This window comes from Haemaphysalis longicornis, unplaced genomic scaffold, assembly GCF_048455015.1.
Source record: "Haemaphysalis longicornis isolate Haplotype H1 unplaced genomic scaffold, Haemaphysalis longicornis Haplotype H1 scaffold_9, whole genome shotgun sequence".
Classification (NCBI taxonomy): Eukaryota; Metazoa; Arthropoda; class Arachnida; order Ixodida; family Ixodidae; genus Haemaphysalis; species Haemaphysalis longicornis.
In genome coordinates, this window is record NW_027526460.1 from 40,066,932 (window position 1) to 40,084,703 (window position 17,772).

The 17,772-nt window shown below is 47.7% G+C and overlaps 1 protein-coding gene across 2 annotated transcripts in view; it reads left to right on the forward strand.

Annotated features, from left to right (window-relative positions):
• The window catches only part of LOC144152608 (uncharacterized), a 96,543-nt gene continuing 78,771 nt past the window's right edge, over positions 1-17,772 (forward strand). Inside the window, exon 1 of one of the 2 annotated variants that reach the window (XM_077683940.1) lies at positions 1-151. Coding sequence is in view for 1 of the 2 variants with exons in the window: in XM_077683938.1 (XP_077540064.1) it covers positions 11,996-12,040 (45 nt within the window). In the remaining variant the exon portion in view is untranslated. Of the gene's footprint in view, positions 152-11,837; positions 12,041-17,772 lie in introns of those variants that run through there. The other variant, XM_077683938.1, reaches the window with a different exon arrangement.

Sequence of the window (17,772 nt, forward strand, 5' to 3'; positions counted from 1 at the left end):
TACGTACGCATTTGCGAGCGAGTTCAACATGGCGACTACCGCGAAAACGATTTGAACGGTGCGGAAAGCTCACATCGCGTCGCGTGTGTGCACTGGATACGATGAACCTTTGACACTCGGATGTACGCCCGCAGCTTCGCGGAAACTGAAGGTACTGTGTCTGCATCCTCGTCCTAGATGCCACATTTCAGGTTCTAATTATGGTCCCGCTCTTCCCGAGCGAACTTGTTCATGAACGCGAAGCGGGCGATGCACTTTTGAGTCCGTAGCCCGTTTGCTTTTTCTTCTTTTGTGGAGTCGAGTTGTTATGCGCGTGCATAGGGGATTGGATGAGTCGCTACTGGTTTGACTGTCGGCTTCTCAGTGGCATTGCCGCGTGGTGGACATGGTCAAGTAGGAAGTTACGCACACGTCGTTAGCCGGAATCGAAGCGACTGGTAAAACCGGTAAAACATTTGCGGCCGGCCGCCGCAGTGTGGTTGGTCGCTCGTCTCGGGTGCGCTTCGGCTTGAAATTTGATCGGCCCGCGTCTGCACTGGAGATCACGGGCCGCGATCGTCTCTGCTACGTCTCAAGACCCCTTCGAGGCTGACGGCGTGGAAGAGCCGGGGGTGTGCGCCGATCTGTTTTCTTTTTTTCCAGGATGTGTCACCCGGTGGGGGCATGAGCGTAGCTGTTGAGGACACAATTCCGAGAATTGTCGCTTGCTTGCTGCTTTAAAACTTTTGAAGGGAGGGTAAGTTTCTCGACGCTGTTGGAGACCAGTTAGTGTAGCGATCACTCGGCGCTTGTCGGCAGCGAAAAAGTCTATATTTTCGTTGTGAGAACGCGTACCTAACGAGGTCGTTGAAGAATGCCGAAATTTTTGCAGCACCTGTAAAGAAAAGGCGCAAGTGTGTGCACGCTTTTCTGCGAAAAAATGTGAGCGTATACTGTTTCGGGAACGAACGGGGCCAGAAATGTCAAGCTTCGTTTTCTATGTTTGTTAGTAGAACGAAAATTCCAGCTGTGCTAGGCGCTTTTGCTACCGCGCAAACCGTCATTGTTTTGCTCCAAGAAAGGCATCATTTTCCCAGATGACGTTTTGATTGTCGTCGGTCGACATTGGGCGCTGTGGGCTGTCCTTTTACTTTTTTCTGACCTGTGTATTTCCATTGAAAGTTCCCCAGAGCAGTGTTTTTCGAGTGCAGAAACGCACCTATGCAGTACTTTGTGATGTGAGGAATTTTTGAGCGCCCGGTACGTGAGGGAAGTCGGTCGAAAGGTTATGTACAAACTGGCATGCATACAGTCGGCAGCAAACGAACGCGAAACCGTAAGTATGATGACTACGAAAATTTCTTTGTGTGTATTTACATTATAAATTGCAACCGTAAGGAGTAACCATTACAAAGAGTAAAAATAAAAAAGTCCGGTTAGATTGATGAAGTTTGGCGAAAGCATTTTGTAAATTTACCCCAACCAACTTTTTTTTTTTCACTGCCATGTGAACGATCATGTTGTCCTGTTAACATTACATTTGTTGATGACAGCAGGGTCGACACTTAATGTTGCTATTGCTATTGAAAACGCAGCTTGTATGAGTATGCTTGATTGAAGCTCCACTGTACCACTCATAGCATGCTCTCCGCATTTCATTTGTTACAGTCAGGCTGGTCAACCTCCCCTCACGCACACACGGAATCCCTTTAGAGATAGGCATGTTTTTTCATATGGCAATTACGGTCAAACACACTGAGTTGTGATGTTAGCAGCCTTGCATGCTAGCAGCCTTGTGACATCTATGGACTGTAGTACAGTTGACTGTGATATGCATGGCCTGACCATCAAATGCAACGCCTACTCTAGCCCATACAAACCAGATGTTTGTACAGCAGGTCAGAGGTTTAGTTTCCCCGAAAAAAAGCAAATGTGGAGCACTGGTATATTTTGTCGGCAGTTCTACAAACTTCATGAAAAAAAAAGGGATTAGTAGAGTTGTAATGGTAAACTCTGCCAAGAAGAATTCATAGAAAGAACAAGCACTTAAGCTTTCTTGTAACGAAAAAAAAATATGGGAGGCTAATTCCTGATAAGATGATCAGATTTTTCTTGGTCCCTTAGAGTTTATATATATAGAGGCTACTGTGGCTGCTTAGAAAATGCATCTGTCAAGTGCAATCAAAATGCAACTTTACTCTTGAGCCAGGGTTGCCAAAACACTGCTGGTAACTTTCATATTGCATGCATTTTTGCCTGCCAAACTCGTAGATAACCCACAGTAAGGAAAATTGTGCTGCATGCAAAAGTTGCATTGGATGAGCCACCATATTTTTCATATGCTCGAGAAAATGCATTGCAGTGGGAAAGGCTACTGCTGTCCATGAAGCTTTGAGTGGTCTTGATTAAACTTGCTGGTTAAATTTCTCACAGAGATATAAAATTCAAAAAGTGTCAACTGGTTGGATTTTGAATTTCAGCACCATGTTTTGTCTCCTGCAGGAACTGTAAAATTGTATTGTAAAATTTCCATCCCCGGGCCTCTCCAATTTTACAGGTCTGGGGAAACTGGGAACCCCTACGGACAGAAAAGTGTTGCAGGAAAACACGTAAAAAAAACTTGCCAGAAGGTGCTTTGAACTGTAATTGGTGAGCATACAGTCAAACTGGCCCTCTAAAAGGTCATTCGATAAAGCAGGTACAGTGTCTGCATTCAGGCATAACCCAGAGGCAATGTCAAATGGCCTCAGCAAGTCTCCATCGTCTGATTCCATATTCGATGACAGAGCCTTTTTTTTGGTTATTTGCAAAACAATGTCACGATAATGTGGCTGTGACGAAATGCAATTGCGCATTGGATGGGTTCTCAGTTGGCTTTATATGTTGTTCATCTTGAAGGTGGAAGTTCTACTGCGGTACATGTTCTAATAAATGTTCTACTGCAGTACATTTATATGTTGTATTGCAGTGGGATGGCTAGTGCTGACCAATGGGAGGTTATAATTCTCCATAAAGGGAGCCGCTGTGTACCACTGTCGTGCTGGCTTGAAAAGCAGCTGTCCTGTTTGTTTTCATTGCTCTTTGTTAATGCTTCTATTGAAGCATAATTGACTTGATGTCTGTCGGTGTGAATAGTGCACCTCCCTAGAATACCGAAAATTTGTTCATGACTACAGAGTCTACTACTGCCAGGCTGTGAGGGTCGCTCAGTTGTCCAAGCCAACTTACTTATATTAAGAAAACATGTGGCTATTTCTTATGTTCAGTTTTGGACCTAATAAGTATGCTAAATTGATTTCAATTGATTTGGAAGGAATTTTCGTTCTACTTTGGTTCACTCAACATCTCTCAACAACCGACGGTTGGTTCACTCAACAACCGACGAGGAGGCTTTTGGTAATTGGTTTGAGAGGATGTCGCCCTTACGCTACATTAGTTCTCATTTTATTTTGAATTGGGTTGGGTGTATACTGCAATGGCTTTTTTATTGTTTGTTTATTACAAAAAAAATCTTAAATAACCCTTCTGCCCTCATTCCTATCCTTTTCTGTGCGTCTCATCGTTGTTCCAGCATTCCAGAGAAAAAAGTAAGAAGTTGTCGTAAAAAGCAAGAGTGTTTTAGGGTCCAGGTTGTGGCACAAAATGGGGCATTCGTTACTCTTAAGTCACAGTGTATCATTACGGCTACATTTTTCACAGGCGCTCTTTGCCCCAGCTGGTCTTGGACCAAAAACATCCAACAATCATCGTCATACATCTTTCATAGCCCTTTTAAGACACAGAAGCTGTTCGAAGACGTCCATTGTTGGCCACTGAGTCACTGGGAAGGCAGGGTGGCATCCCAGCTATGACACCAGAGGTGACATTTCTTTCACCTCTCCATCACATCACTTTGCTGTGGGTCGCGTTATGTGCAGGTGCATCAAAGGTGGTCGACATCTTCAAGGTGCAGCCGATTCTAGGCCACGGACAAGTGTTTTGGGGTGATTTTGAGGAGATGAAACTTGATATTGTGGCAGTATAGAACAACACTTCTGAAGATGCTGTCCCAATATTCCTCAGCATAGCCCCTATTGGAATCAATAGGGGTTAGCCTTTTTTGCCTGCTGGAGGCCCCTGAACATGCCATAACTGTGTGTGACTTGGTTAGCCAGGTTCTTTACACCGGTTCACCTATTTTAATACATTGTTTTAAAAAGCACACCACTGTTGCCCTGTTTTTCATCGCATTACAATACCCACTCATGTGCATTTGAAAAAGGGCGCTGCTGAATTATCTCCCCTGGTAGTTTACCGAAATTGCGGCTTTCTAGCTCTGGAATATTTTACCCTGTGATGCGTAAGTGAACAGACATTGTCGTGGCTGCAACCATCAAACGTATTTGCCTGGTCTCTGAGCCTCGAGTGTCGCACCAAAAAAAAAGTAAAGCTGGACATGAGAGCCCAGTTCTGGGCTGAAAGAGCCTTACAGGCATGTGAAGACATGTCTACATGTTTTACTACAGGTCCTCGATATTCCCTAAAACAAGATAAGCTAAAGGGAAAAATAGGGCTCTGGACGGGTGGATGGGAGGGGGCCAGTTTGGAATTCGCTTGTGGGAGCAATGCTCTGCCGTCTTTACATTGAAGAGAAGCCATTGATATCATGTAGGGAGGGCCGTGTGCCCTGTTATTTTGAACGGGAATGAAATAATCATCATCAACAGCCTACTCAGGCCCACTGCATCGCGAAGGCCTCTCCCATTGACTTCCGAAGCTCCTGTCCTGCGTCGCTCGAGTGCACTGTTGGGCACCGGATTTCCGTATTTCATCCCCCCATAAAATTATTGGCCTTCCCCTTCTCCCATACACATATCTTGGTATCCACTCTGTTACCCTGATTGTCCACCGGTTGTCGGTTCGTCTCACTGCATGGCCAGCCAAAGTCAATTTATTTTTCTTTACTGGAACTATGATATAATCTGCTCGAGTTTGTTCCATGATCCAGGAAGCTCGTTTCCTGTCACTAAGTTCCTATCATTATTCGTTCCATGGCCCGTTCGGAAGATCTAAGTTTGCTTTCTAGTTGATTAAATGTTGATCTAGTTGATCAGCAAAAATCAAATGCTAACCCCGGCTGTAGGGGAGAGCTTTACCGCGTATACACAGTACACACACACACACACACACACATGCACGCAGTTTTTCTCCCCTTAGTGTCACTAAAAGTCCATGGAAAGTAGCTAGTGAAAACCGACGTTATTCTGTGACGTTGTTTCTATAAACGTTGGTGAAAACCGCTGTGAAAGTGAACGCCCCCGCTTTTGGCGGCCACCGGAGACTGTTCAAACGTGACCGCCATTACGCACTTACAGGCTGTGCGTAGAGATGGCGCCAGCGGTTCATGCATGGCTGATGCACGGAGCTGGAGGGAAAAACGAATTTCGTGCCAAGCTGCAACGTGGGCGGTGATTCATCTGGGCATTACGTGTCCCGTGGTCACGCCCGGCGCGCCTTCGTTTCGAGGCCAAGACGCGCGGACCAAGCAGCGCGCCGCTCGTGCCTTCGCACGTGACACGCACTACTCGTCAAGGGGTAACGACGCCGTTGCCCGGGTTCATTAGAAAAGTGGCTGGGTGACACCTTGACACTTTGTAGTTATGCCGAGGATGGTTCACGGTAGCAATGCTCTCCAAAGCGGGAACTTATGCAATGAACGAACTGGACAAGGGAGCGTGTCCGTAATGCTCGTCTTGGTGTTTCAGGTGGGGGTCCCAAGTCCAAGTTCAAAATTGAGCACGAAGGATTTTTCGCCAACGCGCTATGTTACCCACTTAGGTGGCCCATGGCCTAACTTGCTGCTTGAGCACGGGGGGGTCACGAGTTTGATTCCGGACCGCAAAAGTCGTCTTTAAGCAGAAAAAAAAAAAAAAACCACACCCGGGCGTGTAGATTTAAGCGCCCTTTAAAGGAGCCATGAAGAGAAAATGCAAGTTGGTTTTATTCGAAAGATTTCGTGTTTTATAGTGCCCCCAGCGCTTGTCCGGATACAAACGGTGCTTTATTCACTGAGAAATTAAACAATTTAGGTTAAAATTTTGATTTTCCTGCTCAATCGTGCGTTTTCGTGGTCCCAAGTGACATCACTGGAACCGACCGCTCTGCAGCCTAGAGTACCTTCATTCACGCATCCGCCGTACAGGGTAGAGACACGTAACGCTGGCGCCGCCATGTTCGGTTGCTCGCTCGCCGCCGAAGCAAGTCATTGTGTCAAAACCGCGCTAAAATTATCGCCGCAACGCGGTTTACTGAAGAAGTTTGAATCATATTGTCTGTTTCGCGTTGCTAGGTCTCGTGGGAAACGAAAAGAATAACGCGTTGAGCCCGTTGGCCCAATTGCGGCGGCACGGGACCGTTCAAAAATTGTCTCCACCCTGTACAGCGGTGTTGGTTTGTTCCCGCGTTTCTTTACGTTCCGTAACCTAGATGGCGCCACCATACCGTGGCAAGCGTTTGGTTTGTTTTTGCCCGCATTTAAACCTGGCTTGTTTTTGTTCTGGGAGAAAATATTCGTTCCCTGAAACAGTGCTCGCTCGACAAATGGGGTCACGTAAGACACCGTTGCTTGCGTCAATCGGCCAGTGTCGTCTGCGACAACCCCAAGCCCCGTAGTGCTGTGCAGCTAAACCAAAGCATGCTGTGCGCAGTACGAACAGCAGAACGCATCAGTACTTCTATGTTTACATGTGCTTTCGTAACTTCCACTGTTTGTCCCATCATTCTATTGCTTTGTAAAGAATGTGCCCTAAATTTAAGCGCAAATCGCTCGTTCGTCTAGTTTGTAAGCTCTACCTAATTTGCGTCTGCTTCTGCCAGCCTCCGCCAATCGCAGAGCCTAGCCCATGTGACATCACAGGTTCTGTTGCGGGAAATGAGCTGGTGGGTCGCATGACCATTCCCGTTTTGCCTAATTATGTAGCTTATTTGAGCGAAGTTTACGTTAAAAGTGGTGTCAGTATGATTCTAACGAGACAATCTTTTGAATGAACCAAACTTGTGTTTTCTCTTCATGGCTCCTTTAAGATTGACGGTAGTTTTAATACGCCACCGTTCACTACTGCACCTCTTTTCCCTCATTACCCAGTGCGCAAAACCACCCGCGAAGGAAAAAAAGTGCAGGAAATGTGATAGACGACTGTTATGCGGTTGGTTAAGCAACTTTACTTTTTTCTATCGTTATGCGCTGTGGAAGTTTCGAGGTCGTTGACGCCCCCGCGTCGCAAGCGACGTCTACCAGGCGGTGCAGGCGACCTTCTACGCCACGTAAAAGAACCATCTGGCGGCCACTTTCCCTCGGGATGTGATGAACCCGCTCTGCTGCCTTTCGTTGTTTACCTGATCTCCTGTCCTTGGTTAACGCAGGACCCTGGCCCTTAGCGACAGAGGAACGCGTTGCTTCTGCTTCTCTTTTCTCGAACAGTGCATCTGTGCGCTGTTCTGAAGGCGATGCGTGTTTTTATTTATTTGTTTAAAAGAGGGCACAAAGAGATAGAAGGGTGCGTACGAGATTGCTCGAGTAGGGCAGACGTTTTGTGGGCCTTGGGGGCGTGGTAAGCCTTACAAAGCTTGCCCAATGGCAACAAAGCTTCACAAAAGCTCCATATCGTGTATGTGCTAGCCGTCGCTTCTTCGCTAACTGATTCAGCATCCGTCACTGCTTGCACAGGAGGATAGTACGTTGGCCTAGGGTGGGAGAGTCCACAAAACAGTGTGCACGCACTGGCTTCTCTAAATAGAAATAGCAGTACACATCCTGCCATGCGCGGCATTGTGAAGGGGGCGCGATGGCTCGGTTAAATGGTTGCAGGAAGCAGACGTCGTCGTGTGTTTCATCTCGCCCAGATAGACGCGGCCATTGCTTGAAAGTTTGAGGAGCTGAGAATGAGACAGCGAAGTTCGTGGCTGTAGAAGGCGCTTCAACCTGGTTTAATTTGAGGTCAAGTTAAAGCCGCGGTGACTACGAAAATAGTTGGCATTGAAAAAACTTCCGGAGCTTAGCGGCAAAAGAAGTGAAGACCCGAACACGTTTCTTTTCTCTCTATTCGTTTTTTCTTCGAGCAGTGCATTTTTGTACTCTTCTTAAGACGTTGCAGGATGAAGGAGTTCCCGATTGACTATAGGAATTTCTCACTAATGTACCTTTTTCTCAATCGCAATAAAATTACTTCTGACTTAAATGAAGCGTTGCTCTGTTCGAAAGATAAGGTAGCTCATGGTTCGCTACAAGTCTGTTCAGCTAGATACGTTGCTGCCATTCCTTGACAGATTATGGTTAAAGATTCGTAATTTTCAAATTACGCACTTAACCGCCATTTATTGACGTGCTAATGGCGCTTTGACGTACTCCTTGGGGAAGCGGTCAGTGCGCTCAGTACTGAATCGTGCTAATTTCCGGCCTGTTTGTGAACTGTATACATTTATCGCCTTATCGCCCTATAGTTACAATATTTTAATTTTTCAATCAGGGCGACTTCCTACTGCATGTCCGCACAAGTTTTACCTTCCTGTTATTTTTTTTTTTGGGGGGGGGGGGGGGGTTTCAGTGAATGCGGGGAGTTAATTTATAGGAACGATATGATAAATTTCAACTAGAATAAGTTCGACCTGCCAGCCTACAATATTGGTTTGATTTGCGGGTATATTTAAGCGGCCTTAACCAATTGCGTAAGTTAATTTTACGGCACCGAAAGACCAAGTGCGGGAAAGTAGTTGATTGGTCGCCGCCCTGTCCTCTGTTTTCCTTGTTGTACAACTTATATGTAGCGTATTGATTGATTCTAATTGATTCTAGGCTTTAACGCGCCGACGCAACGTAGGCGATGAGGCGCGCCGTAGTGACGGGCTCCGGATTAATTTTGATCACCTGAGGATCTTTAACGTGAAAAATGTCGCGTATGGAGTCCCAAACTAAGATTTTTTTATTTGTTTTTATTTAATGAGGTAGAGGCTGAGGACTTCCTGAGCCATCCACACAATCTTCCGTCTAAGCTAGCGTAAAGCGTGCAAACAGGACGTAGCCAAAGTCCCTTCATCGGCTTTAGACGTAGCGTCTTGCAGGACGACCTGACGACGCTCCGTCGGCCAAGATACGCCTTTATGGTGGGTGAGTGTTAACCCCGAAAAAACAAGGAAGCGTCGGCACCATGTCATCTTATTCGCGCCAACAAAAGGAGCGCTATGAAGGCGAAACATTGAGGGCGGACAGAAAAAAAAAATTCGGGCCGTCGTACAACGGGAAGTTGGAACTTTAAGAGAGAAGGACCGTCTGCTCGTCACGTGGGCGCCAGTTTTCGTACTTTTACTTTTGTTTTCTCGCGTTTATTTACGTCTTCAGGAAGCATCTGTGGAAATTTTGGCCACAATTGTGCACGGTGAAAGCTACGCGGCCTGCAGGTCGCTCGGCGCATTGCGAATTCTGAGACCCTTGTGTGCTTTTTAGCAACGGCCCCCATATCGTCTGCACGCTGGATATTGGACGAATCTCGGGACGAGTTGAAAAGCCTGTATACTTCGCCGTCAGGGGGTCAAAGCTTACAGCTGGTGGTTTTTCTCAGACGGGTTATTTGTTCCTGTTTCTTATACTTACACCAGAAGTTGAGCCCGCCGGAAGTCAACTCTGTGGTTGGAGTTAAACGAAATCCAGCTGTTCGGCTGGATGTGGGAGTATGCGGAATTCCACTTTTCCAATGGAATCAAATACAATAGCCCGAAATAAATGAAAGCTGTGTTTAGATATTAAAGTGACTGCAGAATATTTATTTATGGATAAAAAGCACGAGAAACGGTGACGGAGGGATGTTGAAAGGGGAGCTGAGACAATATACGTTACATATAACCTTCAAAACGTGTAATATGTGTAGGCGAACTTCACCCCCCCCCCCCCCCCTACCTTATGTTTTCATTATACCTTTTATTTATACCTTCAGTGTTGTGTTTACGCGTTTGGAGAGTTCCAGGCGTCGCTTGAGACTGACTGAGCGTCCGTGGTCCCACGGTCGACTTCTCTTGCAAGTGTTTAGGAACGACGTACTATCGGCGTCAAATGAAACGCGAACACGAAAATATGAACCTGAACACAGAAATAGCGCGATTTCTTTCCATGCAAGCCAAAATGACGCGAGGATTAGTTACAAAAACAAAGTTGGGAAAAGTGGATTTCTAAACATACCAATAGCAAGTCATTGTATGAACTCTACGAACAGTATTTTTCAATTTTGCCCGTTCTGGTTCATGTTTTCGTGTTCGCGTTTCATTTGACGCCGATAGTACGGTGGTCTTTAGGTGGTTGACTTCGAGGCGCCAGAGGGACTGTTTCCAGGCCGCGGGGCAGTTTAGCGTTTGAGCGGCAGCGCGGGCGTCCGTGTGCTGCGTGATATCTGAGCGGGTGGAAAAGAACGCGTGTGAGCATAAAGAACGGCGCCGCCCAGGCGCATTGTCAGTTTTGTTGAAACTTAATGTTATTAAACATTTTGATTTGCCTTCTCCCCAAAAAAGTGTGCGGAACTTATTATTCGGCAAGCCTAAAGAATGAAAACGACGAGAGCATGAGCAAGTTATCTTATGTAGTTCGAAATTGAGTGTGGTTCGAACGTTGTTAAAGCTGCTTAATTTAAGTAAATTGCGTGTTTGTAAATTTTAAATTATGGCGCTCCTAACAGTAACGTCTTCCATCTGCGTTAAAGTGTTTAATATGTTGCTCTTTTTGTTATTTTTTTTGTTATTTTTTGTTATTTTTTTGTTATTTTTCAATCGCTTTGGCATGGAAAGTAAGCGACCCCAAAACGAACATTTAATGAGTTCTTTATTTCGGCTGTAAAAGCTTAAGGCGCATATGTGTTCATAAAATGAATCAAGTCAATCCTTATTGAATTTGAAGAATGCTTATGCGTCATGCATGCAGTGCAGTGATTGCAAAATTTTTTTCTTAACTAGCGTCCTTCGATGCACCACCGTATAATCGCCGTGAAGCGTTGTAGCTGACCATAACTCCAAGTTAGATTAATAAATATCAGTTGGTCGAATGGAGTGCCAAAGGAATAACAGCGAAAAAATTTGTTTTTCAATTTGTCTTCGAAATTGCGCATTCAAGGCAGGGTTGAAAAATCAAAATTTGAAGAAAGTAAAATTGTCACGCATGTTTTATAACTATAGTGTTAGTTTTTTATCATCCTATATGTTTCAATAAACGTTTTCTCTCTCTCTCTCTCTCTCTCTCTCTCTCTCTCTCTCTCTCTCTCTCTCTCTCTCTCTCCTATAGGTGTGGAAGCCAAAAGCTCGAGCTTTGCTTTCATAGTTTTCAGAATCCTTTCTTCTGGGCAAGATATCAAACTCCCACCAGTCTTCTAAATTAGTCATTCTGGCATATCGCCCTTCTAGTTTCGAACTTACGGTATTGTTATCGAACTTACGATAATAAATCGTTGCGGAACGTTTTGATCTGTCGGGGAGTTGTAATGTGGGCGTGTTTTTTTTTTCTCTCTTTTTGTTCATGTAAGGTGACCAAAAGTAACGCAAAATGCAGGTAAACATGGGAGACTTCTTTCTATTTGTCCCGTATTTCTTGCTACTTTCGCGTTTTTCATAGGCTGGGCATTAGCATGGCTTGTTGTTTACTTCAGGCCTACGGATGCAAATCGCCACCATCCCTCCCCCTCGAAAGGAAGGTTACACGGCACTACTTGGCAAACGCGCGCACGCACGCTCGCTCACCCAGTGGGCGGCGGCCGGTGCCGCTAGCAGACGACGCTCGGCAAGGAGCCACGTGACTCATGTTTCTGGTCACGTGACCGACGCGGCTGGGCGTCATGGCACGCCGCCGCCGCCGGGCCTGTCCGACTGGGCGATGACGCTCGCCGGCGTCGTCTGCGGGCCGGACGCCGCCGTACCTGAGCAGTGACAAGACGAGCACTGTGTGTGTGCACGTGCGTGCGCGGAGTGTTTTGACGTGCAGCATGAGTGTTGTGACTGAGCCGCTGCCATGGGTTCGGACCGGCTCTACAAGGAGATTTGGAACCGCATTACGGTGAGCGGACGCCGCCCCGGTGTTGTTGACCGGTTTGGGCGCGGAGAAAGTTTTGGAGACGGGCCGGGAGCCGGTTCTCCTCCCTGCCCGTCTCGGGCTCTGTGCGCACGATCGCAGCTAATCTGCTCTCCCGCCGGCACTGCGGGTAGAGATTTGAGGCCCGAGCTTATTTTTCTTTCTTTTTTTTGCTACAGTTTGTATTCCGGAGCACGCTACGTTTGGTTTCTAGCGCGCGTTGAAAAGAAGACCCGGTCCGATGTGTGCTTACGCTGATAACCGAAAGTTGCCTGGATTTTTGAAAACCCCGCTCTTTTTTTTTTTTTCAAAAGCAGGTAGTGTACGCCACTAAGAAACGAAACTATGGAGCAAAGGATGTAACTGCAAAAGCAACACCAATACAATGTGGTTAATATTTATCCACAATTTAATTTAGTGCATGAAATTTAGCTGGCGCTTCGCTATTTGATTACTTGTGTTCGTTGATATAATTTTATAAGCCCCCCCCCTCCCCCAGGTCGTTCGTAAGCTGTTCGTTATGTGTAAAAATAATTATCAAAGGATTTTCCTTGTACCGTTGCCACGGCGCTTTGCGCGCGGAGGTTGCCTTCTTTGATGCAAGCAGTGATTCCGACCTTTCTGCCAGGTTGGCCGTTAGGTTTTTTTATGCGCGCCGCGTCCGCTGAACAAACAGGTGCGCTTTCGAATGGACGCAGATGCACACACGATACTCGCAGACATCGCAGAAAGCGGGTTTCTGGGTCTGAAAAGCCCTTTCCCAAATAATGACATCTCCGATTCTCGCTTTACCGCCTGCCTTATATGTAGGTGTGAATGAAACCGTTCGTATTTGAATGGAGTCTGCAGCTTTGGGGCTTCGGCTTTCTTCGACTCTATGCCCACTTTTTTTCTCTCTGGGATTTGAGTGATAAAACAATGATAACTGCGAATAGGGTGTTTTTGCTGCGTTTAGGTTAGGTCAGCGTTATGGAGCAGCCTCTAAACTTATGCACAGACGCTGTCTAAAGGGTTTGGAGCACGTTTTCGTGAATTAGGAGCGATATTGTTCCGCGTGAATCCAGTCCTTCAAAATTTAAGAAAGCGTCCATGCTTGCTGTAGTTGCCGCAAAGCCACTTTGGGAATAACTGCGAGCAGGTTAGTAACCAAATTCTGGAGCCCTTGCTCTGATTACCGCCATCAATCAAATCAATCATTTCTGAGAGTGCATTGTAATTTGTTCTAAACCTGCTGTTTTGTTTTACTTTATGTTTGATATTTGTTGTCCCACTCCTCTCTGTAATTCCCAGTGCCTTGAGAGTAAATAAATGAAATGAAATGAAATGAAATCTGTACACCGCATGCCTTTTTTTCCCCGGAGTGGCCGAACGTTGCGCATACACGTGTGTATTATTTCGACCGCGTCAGAATACGGTCACCCGTGGGTGGGAGTCGAGTCGTGCGACTTCGCTAAGAGAACGGTACATCTTGTCCACCGGCCAGCGGCGGCGAACTCGTTCATGTTGGAGCATTTATTACGCTATCGCCTCCCTGCTTGTTTTCGATCGCTGATTCAAGTTGATTGTACGGCCAGTTTCCGAGCGTTCGGCGCTGTTACGTAACTCTTCTTGCCAGGTCTCGATTTTCCCATTGATTGTGCCGCGCGTAGAGTTGGCCGCCGCGCCACGGCACGCCCGGTCTGCGCGCGTATTTCAAGTTTCTCACGCGCGCCTTATCGCCACCGCTACCTTTGTTCGCTAAACTTTCCTGGACCTTCACTCTAACAGTCGACTACACTTGTTTTCCTGGTAGATACGTCTAGTGTATGGCATTTCATTTGTTAATGTGTTACGTTCGCACCAGCGGCTTAGCGAGGAATTTCGTTCGGGAAAGGGGCTGATGATGTATATACAGTGAAACCTCGTCAAACCGTACCTGACGGGGACGCGAAGAAAGTACGTACTAACCGGCCTACGGTTTATTGGAATGCATTATGTGAAAGGGAAACTGTGTCGGGGATTTGGCTTAACAACGTATAAAAAGTATCTGCGGCTTATGCGGGTACGGTTTAACGAGGCTCCACTGTACATACATTCAACGGCGAGTTTTCGGTAACTTTTGCTCTCACCTCTGGATTTCGCCCTGCCACCGTGTGTACCTAATTTCGTTTTTCCGTAAACTTTCCCAGCTAAAAATTTGGTGCCCATGTTTCGGGAGGGGGGTCGGTCAAGCCCTGTAATCCCCCCCTCCCCCTGGACACGCCTCAGGATCGTACCACGCATCTTGTGGCAACCTCACGATGACTGTAGGCGACAGAGTTGGTCTATTATTGTTACGACATTGTTCCCGGCCATTATCGTCGAAACGTACCATCCAGCCGTAGCCCACACTGATTGGTTCAATACCGTGGCAGTGGGTTGTATCACCCCTGTGCCCGCAGTCGCAAAGCAGCAAGCCGCTTCGACATGCGTCGATGTCGTGCGGTCAACCGGGCCCTCACAAACAACGCCAGGAGAGAACGTGGAGGAGAGCGACATTTGAAGCGTATGAAGCGTATGCATTCTTTCTCGCCCTCTTTCCATCAGTGGACGAGCGTGTACATACTACACGCCTTGGTGACGGGCCCAATTAAATCGCGGCTCCCTCCTCCCCCTATTGATGGTCTCTACCGGGCGCCGGTCGGTCGGTGCGCCGCATCGACTCCGAGCCGCGATCCATGGCCCGTTATATGGGCGTTGTTCCCCCGCGTGTTCCATCGGCGGCCGTGTTGTGGGCGTGGCGGGGGTCCCCCCCTTTGTTATGCGGCCGCCGTGCTTGGTGGGCCGTTTCGCCATCCGGCGTGGGCCGCATGGCCGATGGGCTTCGCCGCACGACTCCCTCTGCGCGCCGAGGTTGTCGTCGGGCGTCCGCGGGGAGCCACCTCTCCTCTACCTGCGGGGTGCAGTAGCACCGCGTGCACGAGCCCAAAGAAGCTGCACGCGATCCCCGCTGCGGTTACCAAGGTTAAAGTGTCGGCCGTGCTGCGGTTAGTATGGTAGCGTGAGGCAGGGCATCGGAAACCCTCGTTTACATGTAGCTGTGGCGGCACGCATGGCACTTAACGTTCTTCCACCTGCGTTGTCAGAGGAAGGGGAGCAGTGGAAAGTTTGTGGGCCGCACGCCTGTTGCATTTCAATACCTGGGTTACTGCTTAGGGCTTGCAGCAGGTACTGGGTCCGTTCACACATGTGTAACAGCAGGCCTTCGTGGGTACAGAACCGTCGTGTCGCGAAAGAATGCTGGTACAACTGTTGGATCCTCCAGTCCCCTACCTCCGCTGTTTTTTCGCGAGCTTATTGTACAAAATTGAGGAGTATTGTCCATAATCGCGACTAAAGTGAGGTGTGGTGCCCACAGATCGATAGAACCGTACCCCATTGCGTGCTGGAACATATAGTAATAAATGCGGCACTCGCAGTCTTGTTTTGATAAGCGACCTGTCATGTTTGCGCAAATCGCAGCCCCCCCCCCCTCCCCCCACCTATACCGCACTTTTTCTTTTTCCCTCCCTCACTAGTTATTTCGCAGCAGATGTTCCCTACGTGCCTTCTTGTCTCATTCCCGTTTTTATTTCGAAGACCCGCGATCTGCTCGTGAGCTCGCCGAGTTATCTATCTAAGCGTACCGAGCTGAGGAAGGTCAATGTTTCATTCCAGTGCTCTCGTCCCTCGAAGCAAGCAAAAAAAAAAAAGAAAGAACGTTCATTGCCAAAGTTAATCTCGCTCTCAACAACGACAGTTACATCTGTATGATTATGCCGAGACGGCGTACTACGTTACGTGTACGGTATGTGCCGCGATCAGAATACTTGCGCTTCTCATCCAGTCCGTTACGTATTTAGAGTTGCCTTGGCTTTAACTGAGCAACCAAGATTTCGAGGAGTTCTAACTAGTTCAAAGTGTTATTCGTCGAAGAAAAAAAGAAGCCTAAAAACGTGAGCGTACCGGCTAGTTGGCATTCCATGAGGCGCCGCTGATGGCCTGATAGCTAATTTTAATCCTATTATTTTCAATTTAGCGCCGTGTTGTTGCCAAACCACTGTATGTCCGGCCGGGACATATTTTTTTAAAATACGACAGTCTTTCGAGGGCCACTTCAACGCGAAAATTTTTTGTGTCTGTCTATCCTTCTGTCTGTCTTTCTCTCGATTCTGCCGTCCGGCCAAAAGGTGAGAATTTTCTAACGAGACGGTTATATAGGCAAAACATTTCCAAGCTGGTGGTGTGTTCATACTTGTCAACATGGTTGGGCAAAAAGAAAACTTGACATGTTTGATGCAAAAGATCAATACTAAGGTAATATTTGCGGTGTTCTTATATTTAAAAGTGCATGGCTGCTTGATTTTTTGCGATAACAAATAAGAAAATAGGCACTGAAAAATATTTTGACCCCAAAATACAAAAAGCGCTCAAGGTGCCGCCCGGGGCGGCATGCCAAGACGTCCAACAGTAACAACAGTTTGAATGTTTGTGACTTCTCACTGAACACATTCCTGTCTTGTTTTGCTTTGTTTCTCAGTAAACTTTGTCTCGTGTCCCTACTTTGGTAAAAACATCTGTTCACCCGCCGCGGTGACTCAGCGGCTAAGGCGTTGCGCTGCTGAGCACGAGGACGCGGGTTCGATTCCCGGCCGCGGCGGCCGCTTTTCTGATGGAGGCGAAAGGCAAAAACGCCCGTGTGTTCGAGATTTCGGTGCACGTTAAAAAGATCCCCAGGTGGTCAGAATTAATCCGGAGCCCTCCACAACGGCGCGCCTTATCGCCTGCGTGCGTTGCGTCGGCGCGTTAAACCCCACAATCAATCAAATCAATCCCACTCTCCTACCTTATCAGCTGTTGCTTGACGGTTACTCTCGCCACTTGTAGTATGTTTGCGCTGTAGCCGCTTACAGCCAAAGTCAAACTTCAAGCTAAGCCATCGAAGCTGTGCCTCTAAGCCAAGTGTCGTCTGTTTAGGTCCTTTGCTCTCGCCGCCGAGCTGCTCGCTATTCCGCCTTGTTGCAGCGACCGCTGTTTTAAAACTCTTTTTTTTTTTTTCACAGTTATATCGCCGGCGTAACCTGGATACCTTTATTGACTTTGTGTAGATTCGGACAGAGAGTGCTTCAGTCAGTTGTAGCTCAGTCGGCTCAAGCCCCGCTCTTGCCGGGCCAAATAAGGAACGAGAGGCTTACGGGTCGCGGGCAGGAAGCGCCCATGACTGCTCGTCGTCGTTGCGGCTGCCGCGGCGTCGTCTTCTAACTCGGAAGAGGCGCTCAATCATCGCGAATCCAATCGGCCGTCCTTCAGTCTTTTCCTGTCCCGCCGCCGATCGCTGAGGCGCTTCGTTCCTTCGGGGAAGCGCCCGCAGAGTGGGCGTCCTCGCTTCTTCGAGCTGTCGTTGTTGTGCCTTCCCGCAGGGCAGCAGCGTCGCGCGGTGGAATCGCCTTCTGTCACCGACCCGGTACGCTGTGCCCGCATGCTTTGTGATTGTTTGTTCCGGCCGACCGCATTTCGCGTAGCCGAGACAACGAGCGCGTATGGGTTGCCACTTGCTGCTTCCGCGCGTGCAGTTGCGCAAGGAACGAACAGACTGACGAATCGTGTCCGATTCCTCCTGTGGATTGCCGTGGCGGGAACCGAGAGTTGAAATATTCGAGGCCAGGGGGAGGCGTGGTTTACAGAGACAAACAGTAGAAGCAGTGCAGCGGGAAAGTGAA